The sequence below is a fragment of the Galendromus occidentalis genome, unplaced genomic scaffold (genome assembly GCF_000255335.2).
Source record: "Galendromus occidentalis unplaced genomic scaffold, Mocc_1.1 scf7180000077501, whole genome shotgun sequence".
NCBI classification, from domain to species: domain Eukaryota; kingdom Metazoa; phylum Arthropoda; class Arachnida; order Mesostigmata; family Phytoseiidae; genus Galendromus; species Galendromus occidentalis.
The window spans coordinates 1,197,147-1,205,593 of record NW_003805489.1 but is presented as its reverse complement, the minus strand read 5'-3'; the positions used below and the strand labels follow the sequence as shown (position 1 = coordinate 1,205,593).

The following is an 8,447-nucleotide window of genomic DNA, read 5'->3' as shown; positions in this document are numbered from 1 at the left end:
CCGCGGCACTCGGAGAAACTGAACTGTTAGGTATCGTCTTGAGCTCAAAAGATTGTTAGGTATGGAACCCATCGATAACATTATTGTGGTGTAATCTGGGAATTGGTCCGAGGATTGGAGTTCCCATGATCTTTATTCGCTGCTGTATATTTATTAAACCTTCCGCACAATTCGTAAGGAGGCTATCATGATGCGCGAAGAATTCATCGAGGAATACTGTGTGCAGCCACTATGTTATCTGACGTGCACAGCTCCTCAGTGTCCTCAATTCAATCACAAGCAATCTCCTCATATGGCGAAATACGAATTGAAACAGATATTCGAGCTCGGCATTGTGAATCGCAATTCTGTCTACTTTATTAGCCGAACGAACGGGATGTCGCGATTCGCTGACGAGCTCCTAGGTTTCAATCGGAATTTCTTCAGTGAGCAAAAGCATCGTTGGGAGACGTACCATGCGACAGACTCGTTAAATTCCTCTGAGGTTCGCCCCTGCTATCCTGATGGAGGAGCCTCGCCGATATCCTTCTATATCTTCCTCCATTGTCGACTATCCAGGCGATCGTACTCCCGTGGGCGGAAATTGCGTTTGAGCGAAGTTTGAGTCTCGCATCGTAAGACGCGGATGTTCCACAAATAAGTCCGCAAGTATCGATCAAGTTCCCCAATCAGTCGCATTTCAACGAGCACTGATTCAATAGAAAGTTTCTCGATATCATCACCCACAGGTCTGAATGTTCAAAAAGGAATCGTGATGGCTCGGGGAGAATCAGAGGGCATAGTCGAGTTTGAACTGTGGTACTGAGCTTGAATAAAAGTCTGTAAAAACCGTGAGCTAAGACATGTGTGTCTTCATTCGGCATAGCCGGGTACGAATATACGAAATTCTGTCTTCCTCGTTAGACAGGGTGTCTCGATAGAAAAGATCAGATCGACCGGACAGCGACTTTGTTGACATCACTGAAGCACACCCGACAGCCAGCGTAGATACGAGATCATTTGAGCTGACCCGGCCGGACAGCAACCGATGTTGCCTGACAACCTTGAGTGTGTCGAGCGGTTACTGGATATTGATTGATCGTCCTCACGAGTAGGCTGTCCACAAGATATTTGAGAAGCGCCCCCGTGAACGTCCTGCTAGCCTTTCAATCGCGGTCAGAAAATACAAGCGATCGGAGGTTGGATTCCATAGGAAGGGCCTACACCCGACCGGTCTGTAGAATAGTGATAGACAAGTCTTCGACGGCCGGGATAGGGCCGATATATGTATGTGCATGTGATTCGATAAATGTGTGCTCGATGGGGTATGCGAGTAGCGTGTATATTACAATCCTCCCCTACACCCTTTAATCAACGAAAAGTCCTTCTCCAATTCTTATAGAAGCTAATGTGAAGACAGCCTGAGCGCGAATCGATTAGACGTGCGCGCACACTGGCAGACGGATAGACGAGCTCCCTCAAGCAACACATGATTATCTACATTTTCATGCAGAATACAGTATTTTTCTCGGAGATCGAGGAGCTAGGCATCAGAATACCGTGGAAGAATTATTCCTGAAGTGAATCTCATTGCTGCCCACGACGGAGAGGCTAATCTTGACGGAGATCGACCATTCAGCTCGCACTCTCCATGCGGCTTTCTCGATGAGATTCCCACCGAACTTGAGAGGACTTGTGAGACCGGAGTTTGCGACGGGCATACTCTTCGTGACTAGGTGACCGATCAGAATATGAAAGGCGAAGGGCTCCCGATACTAAGCAGCCGGATGCCAGAGGAAAAATGACTCATCATTCATCAATGCGACTTGCAGTGGATTCATTGATTGACAGCTTTATTCATCCTTTGCTCGATCTGGGTAAACTTCAAATAGTATATCTTATCGTTTCCCCAAGAACTACTGTCGACTTTGTGCTCGGATCGACCGCGACACTACCACGGATCATTCCCTGCCCGCTGGTCGCGCTCTACGATCTGGATCCCTTCTCGAGTTCGATCATATGACAATATCTTCATAATTATGTATTTTCAGAATCCAAAGAGTCTCAAGGCTCTCCGACAAAAGCTCTGAAACAACAAGATTCGACGCTCGATCCCGAAAAATCGGATATCAGATCATCGAGAAACTGCGAGGAAAATCCTCCCCGACGGAGTCTCTTCACACGTTCTGGTTTGATGTCTGTGGAGAAACCAAGGGCTTCGAAGTCCGCAGAGCTCCGTCGGCTTTTTCGTCAACCTGCCCCGCCTGTTCATCGTTCTCCTGATCCTCTCGCTCTGCTGCATCATCGTCTCTGCAGGATTTGATGTATTCGATAGCTTCGAGGACCAAGTGCAGGCGGACTTTTGCCAAGAACATGCGCTTGAGAGATTGATTCACTGAGCGTCGATCGTTAACTTCCTCTTTCCGGGCCGCGAAAAGAGCGTCGACCGCCAAGTCGCACAGCCATTGAACGACGCGCTGCGGGGCTTTGTTTTCCATAGAGAACAGGGTCCGGGGTGCGTGTAACAACATTTGGAGAACGGTCGCGGCGAGTTCCGGTGTCGGTCTCTGGGCGGGATCTCGTTTCAAGCAGTGTTTGACCAGAGTCCGAACAACCGGGGGAGCACCGAGCAGCTCCGGCACGTCCCGATCTGCGTAGCTCCTGGCGGAGAGATGCCCTTCGAAAAACGGATTCTCTTGCCCATAGATCTCGTAGACTATGGTCGCGATGCTCCAGAGATCTGCGCGGGAGTAATCGATGAAACTCAGGAGACCTGCCTGTGCCGTCTGGACTTCCGGCGGCATCAGAGCGAGATTTCCACCTCTGGAACGGAGAGAGATCTTCTCTTACCGACTCGGTGATCACTTGGATCGGGAAGCTACTCTGATATGATGAATATACGTCGAGGACCTCGATACTACGATCAATTTCCAAGGACAGACTCGAGCACCTACTTCGAAACCTGCTTTGAAGTATAGGCGAGTTTTAGAGGTTTTATGCAATCTGCTCGGGTCAGACAGCAACCGAAGTCCGATAGGGCCACCTGTATCTCGCCGGGACGATTCCCGATGTCGACTAATATGTTGTCAGACTTCAAGTCGCGATGGGCGACTCCGTTTTGTACGAGGTGAGCCACAGCTGCGAGGGGAGCGAAAGCGTCATCAACCGTCTCGATGCGAGGTTGTGTATTGAAAACCAGGGACTGTTTTTCGAAGTTCAATTCGTCGCGTTTTCCATCCCTGTCTCGTATATGAAAAACTCAATACCTTCGAATAATTGGACGCTGAGAGACAGTTTCATTTTCTCCGATAGAGCTTCGTTCTGTTTCGACTTCTGGCGCAGGAATGCACGGAGACTGCAGTTGTACCTGAGAGCGAATCAGAGACCATGAAAGCTTTTTCGAGCGCACCCAAACCTCTAGATCTCGCGGCATAGCAGCTTCGCCGAGAGAAATGTGGAGCTTAAGGGCTCTCGAGGTTTACTCGACACCGCGATATTGAATTCTAACCTTTTCATCACGAGAAACATTGTAGCGTTTCTACCGATTCCTTGATCGTTCAGTCGTGGAGGTAGAGCATGGGGGTAGAGCTGTTTGGCTCCTCGCAGCAGGGGAACTCGATCGGCGAAAGTAATCTGGGAATGAAGGGGAAGATCGGTCAAACTCCCGGATGTCCAAGGAGCTCCGGGTTGTGGGGCGGTACGAAGGAAGAGTTCGTGGACGATAAGTGGCAGTGGAACGATTGATAAGTACCTTGATGTCCACTATACACGGATGTGAAGGCAAATGTGTTTCTTTTGTCTCCGAGAATTGATTGTTCGCAGTCGGAGCACATTCTCGAGCCAAGGAGTTCCAGATCGCGGCGGAATTACTCGCTGCGTCATAGTTGAACATCATTTTGATGGCCAAGTCGAAAGAATCCGTCGAGGCATTCTCGACCTGTCGATGAGAAAATGCAGCGGTTTGTCGAGGTGCCTAATGTACTTCCCTTCCTTCGCTCTATTTCTCGACTGAGTAAGCTCCTTCGATTGGAATTCGGTGATCATTACCTCGATCGGGACGTCGACGGAACCCGCCGGCGATTCGAACTCAGCGGCATATTTCCGTGGAGGCGACGAAGACAGCGGCGGGGACTCAGCGATTGCGTCGACCAGTTCCTGAAAGCGCAAGTGAAGGCAAGACTCGCAAAGGCTGTCACGTTCTGATTCCACGATGGTCTTGGACCCTCCTCGGACGTCAGGGATTCGTCGACACGTGCTTACCTCATCCACTTCTCTGATCGAGGAACAAGAAGGTTCTTTGGGCTCGTAGCGCGCTCGATAAACCACCGCGTTGCAACCCTTGGCGATGGGATCGCCGATTTCGAAGTCTGACAAGGTGATCTGCTTATCTTCGGGGATGGTCAGCATTGATTGGGTGTCAACGTCGAAGTTGATCTTGTCGACAATATTCTGCAAAAGGATCATTTAGTGCCTCCGACTCCACCTCCATTGTACAATCTCACGCTGCCTAGGGCCTAGGACACACGAGTCGACTCACCCGGATTTCAACACATACGCCTTCCAGTTCCTCATCTGGAGTTACAAGGCTCGGTTTATCGACAAGGCACAAACCTGTCAATCCCAACAAAGGAACGCATTGCCGCAATGCTAGGATTCGCTGAACGGCCTGACGACTAAGGGAAGCCGCCTGGAAGAAGAAACTCCCATGAAAATTAAAGCGACCCAAGGTGCATGTCAAAGAATCGTGGGTCTCGATGTGCTCCCGGGTCGAACAAAAGTAGCTTCCCGGAATATTCTGATGATCACAAACCTGAGTGTCGCGATGACCATATCTCCTTGCGATCCTCGCCACGAGGGACTCCTCTCGAGCCAGTCCCTCATGAGCTCCTCTCGATCCGGATGGAATTTGCTTGACCTTACCCACATTTGCGACCTGAACCGACCGATTTACCGGTAAAGCACGAGGCCCAGACCTGCCTCTCAGACCGCTAAGCCTGAAATTCGTTTGATTCTGCTCAGTAACTATTAAGCACCAGTTTGCTGTGTCACAACTCGGCATGAATCTGTCAATCGTCACCGATCCTACGTAGTCTCGAAATTATTCAAAAATGACAGGCATTTCCGAGTAATAGCTCGATGAGTTAGCGATTCTGTGGAATTATTTAGGATCGATCTCTGATTCTTCTCTCGATGAGACTATTCTCCGAGCGATTGATAAATCAATGCCGTCAGCGAATTGCAAAGAATAACTTAGGCGATTGCGATTCAGCATCGAAATAAATTTACATGACGATTCAAGAGTCTCGCTGGAACCCCTCGGAATCCGCCAAGGAAGGGATTGATCACTTCCTCGGTTGATCGAATGAGCTGCGAAGTCAATCGCCCGGAAAAGATTTCCCGTATGCGTAGTCAAAACAGCTTTCTCGATTTTTAGCAATCCCCGATATCACACGTACTCACATCGGACTCGCCACAGATACGGCAAAGAAAGTCCGCCGTGCAACCCGTCATCGAGTATGACAGTACCCACGTCAGCCAGAGACTCATAGATGGAGACTCGAGCTTAGCAAATAGCCAGCACGGGCTCAGAATCGCTGACTTGGCCTTGAGCCGGAAACCTCGGACCTCACAGCCGGGAAATCAGCCGACCGAACATTAAGATTGGCAAGCTCATTCTAACTTCGAGAGGAAAGACTGATCTCGTCCAGGATACCCATATCCGGAATGACAGAGTTTAATATGGGGTAATTCCTAGTCGCGATCCAATGACATTAACGTTGATTCATTCAAGAACTATCACATGGAGAGAAGAACCCTCGCGACCGTCCGTTCGTATCATCTGGAGACTTCTGCCGGACAGTGCTTTGTCATCACTTCCCGATCGGTGATTCGAGAGCGACGAATGCTTCTGGAAAAGTACAGCTCAGAGAGGAGCTTACCTCGAAATCGCGGTCCGAAAGTAGCTCTTCAAGAAATACTCGAGAGGTACTGACTGCACGAACTGGATACAAGTCCTAGGCTTTTGTAATGCCAAGTACCATCGAGTCACGGTGATTAGAGCTTTCATGGCTGGCGCATCGCGCACTCTTCAACCCTTAGGGGATCTTGAGCTCCGCGGTGAATGTCAGATCGAGAACTGGATTCGGTAGTTTTCACCAACAATAATTATTACTAAACTCTGGCAACTGTCGGCTGCTTAGCCTCCTGCTTCTAGTCGATGTATATGCGTCCAATGTGAAAAGATCGAATCCTCGACAGCTCAGAGGAGAGTGCGGCGAGAGTCAGCGGGAAGTGACTTTGCAACGAGAAGACGCGGAGCCGGGCTCGATTTCCTCGTATGTCGACGGAGCTCGATTTCCCTCTGACGTTTCGACCCCTCGATGTCGACGCATTTCTCGACGGGGAAAACTCTTGCGTCTCGGACCTCGACACCCCTCAGCCGATGCACGGTCCCTGAAACACCGGCTGCGAATGAACGCATGACCTGCGGCGCGAACTTTCGAACCGGAAGGTTTGCGGTTTCGGTCTTCATCTGATAGGAACACGATATCGCCGCCACGGAAACATGGGTGGAAGATGAGATATCCTCCGCTTCGATGAAAGTCTGACCTGTATGTCGACATTTCGACGGACGACAGTCTGTCGAGACGGGTCGAAATTCGAAACTTCTTGAGGACTTGTTGTCCAATTCTCCTACCGAGATCGCTTGCTGTTAGCGTCGGATAACCGTGGGTAGAGTTCGTTTATCTTCCGTGCCCCAGAGTCGAGAAAGCCTCGCTTTTCTGTCGAGAGCCGATATCATTCCTCCCGCCGAAAACGGAGTCTCATATAACCATGTTTGTCCCCGAGCACGGCGATCTCCGCAGTGGTAATCCCGACTCCGTCTTCCCGCCGACCCCGAGTATCCAGAGCCTCCCGTTCCCTGACATCTTTCCCCCGCGAGATGAAACGCGTCATTACGGACGACTTATTCTGAAAATCTCTTCTTGATAGGGGTTATCCCTAGAATGGCGCGATCGACTCTGGCGCACATTAGGCTCCGGGCTACGACTCGTTAGTCGGTCTTTCGAAGTTCTTCAGTCGCGTACTCCCTCGGCACGAGGGTGACGGCTCCCTTCAGGGTCAGGGATCGCTTCCATATATTCCTGAGCGGCTTTTCCCGAAATCTCATGACCAATCCAAATCTCTCCATATCCGGCCTCCGTCCACCTCACCCCCGCTCAACTCCCGATCTCATTGATCGCGTTCGAGGCATTGCCTCGAGCCGTATGAGTTGAGGGGCCAGACCGGGTATGTTTGACCAATAAATGTGATTGATTATGTTCGATCATGGAAAATTATCATAATGAAATATCAACTGATCATAACGAGTCGTTACAAAGCCAATAGGAATCGGGATATCATCTTTATATGTCGGTCCGAAGGGGAATCGAGGATCGAGCATGTTCTTGATCGATGCAGGAGCCGAGCGGCTCACGGCAGCGGTACATCCGACGCGGAGTCATTTACCTTCCGAAGATGGCATCCGGTGGGGGTTCCCGGAATTAGCTGGAGCAAAGCTCTAGCTCTGTATGCATCATAGATGCTTGAGATGCGTGAATGTTCGAGTCTACACGATCCTCAGGCTATGGCCTGAAATTCCAGGGAAAGAGCAGCTTTTTAGAGCTGTCGATGTCCCTCGATTCGGTGCCTACAGCGACTCTCCTCCTGGAAAGCTCGCGGAAGACGAATCTCGCAAAGCTGTGCCTGTCAAGCAACGATGCAATTCATAGCACCGGCCGGTATTCGAAGAATTAGCCGACTGAGATATACGCACGTAGATCCGTAGATGTATGCTGAATATATGTACAATTGACCAATCCTGTGACACTGCCTGGAGGAAATCGAATCGCTGTGGAAACAGTGCCCTTTCAAGACAAACGAAGGATGGGACCCCGGGGAATTCCTAAACAGAAGCTCCGAATGCCCCAATGGGACAGAGCACTATTGTAAGACGCGTTGGTCGTTCCCGAGTCATCGCAAAGAAACACAGCGCGTATTGGTGGTTTCCCCAGAAGTTTTAGTTTTTCAGTTTATTTTTTATGCTCGTCTCTCGATCACTCATTCCGCGCGGTCGAACCACGTCAAGATCGTTCCGACAACCGCTCCCTTGGCGACAATTTATTTTCTCCCTTCTTTTTTTCTGTTCCATGATCGATGAACTCGCGACCATTCTCGCGCGAAAACACATTTGGCACCCACGTCCAGCTACGCAATGTCACATCACCGGGGTTGCACAAAATTGCAGTGGCCTCGAGCAAACTGATGAACGATTAATTCCGGAGTCGTTTCTTTCCACCATCGGACCCGGTGAGCTCAAATAAAGCGGGAGGGAACAATCCGAATCCGATACCCGGGATTTCCCCCCCCCTCCGCTTCGATTCCAGCGTGCGATTCCCGTCCTAGAGAAGATCTCGAAGATGTACGAT

General features: G+C 50.2%; 1 protein-coding gene across 1 annotated transcript; it reads right to left on the bottom strand.

Moving 5' to 3' along the window:
* Positions 1-1,809: 1,809 nt before the first annotated feature.
* Pink1 (PTEN-induced putative kinase 1) lies at positions 1,810-6,194 on the bottom strand. The gene is made up of 10 exons (XM_003746794.2): positions 5,919-6,194; positions 4,790-4,973; positions 4,517-4,666; positions 4,240-4,428; positions 4,027-4,134; positions 3,731-3,916; positions 3,488-3,612; positions 3,246-3,346; positions 2,934-3,117; positions 1,810-2,802 (listed from the first exon to the last, which is right to left on the bottom strand). Exons 1-10 carry the CDS (start codon positions 6,044-6,046, stop codon positions 2,157-2,159), a joined length of 2,001 nt encoding a protein of 666 aa, XP_003746842.2. The 5' UTR covers positions 6,047-6,194; the 3' UTR covers positions 1,810-2,156.
* Between the last annotated feature and the right edge of the window lie 2,253 nt (positions 6,195-8,447).

Bases quoted from the DNA above. Each gene is read 5' to 3' on its own strand.
- Pink1 (XM_003746794.2), bottom strand. From the start codon at position 6,046: ATGAAAGCTCTAATCACCGTGACTCGATGGTACTTGGCATTACAAAAG. The intron at 4,135-4,239 runs GTAAGCACGTGT...TTGCGCTTTCAG, and splicing joins CGATCAGAGAAGTGGATGAG to GAACTGGTCGACGCAATCGC. The intron at 2,803-2,933 runs GTAGGTGCTCGA...TCTCCGTTCCAG, and splicing joins ACTTCAAAGCAGGTTTCGAA to AGGTGGAAATCTCGCTCTGA.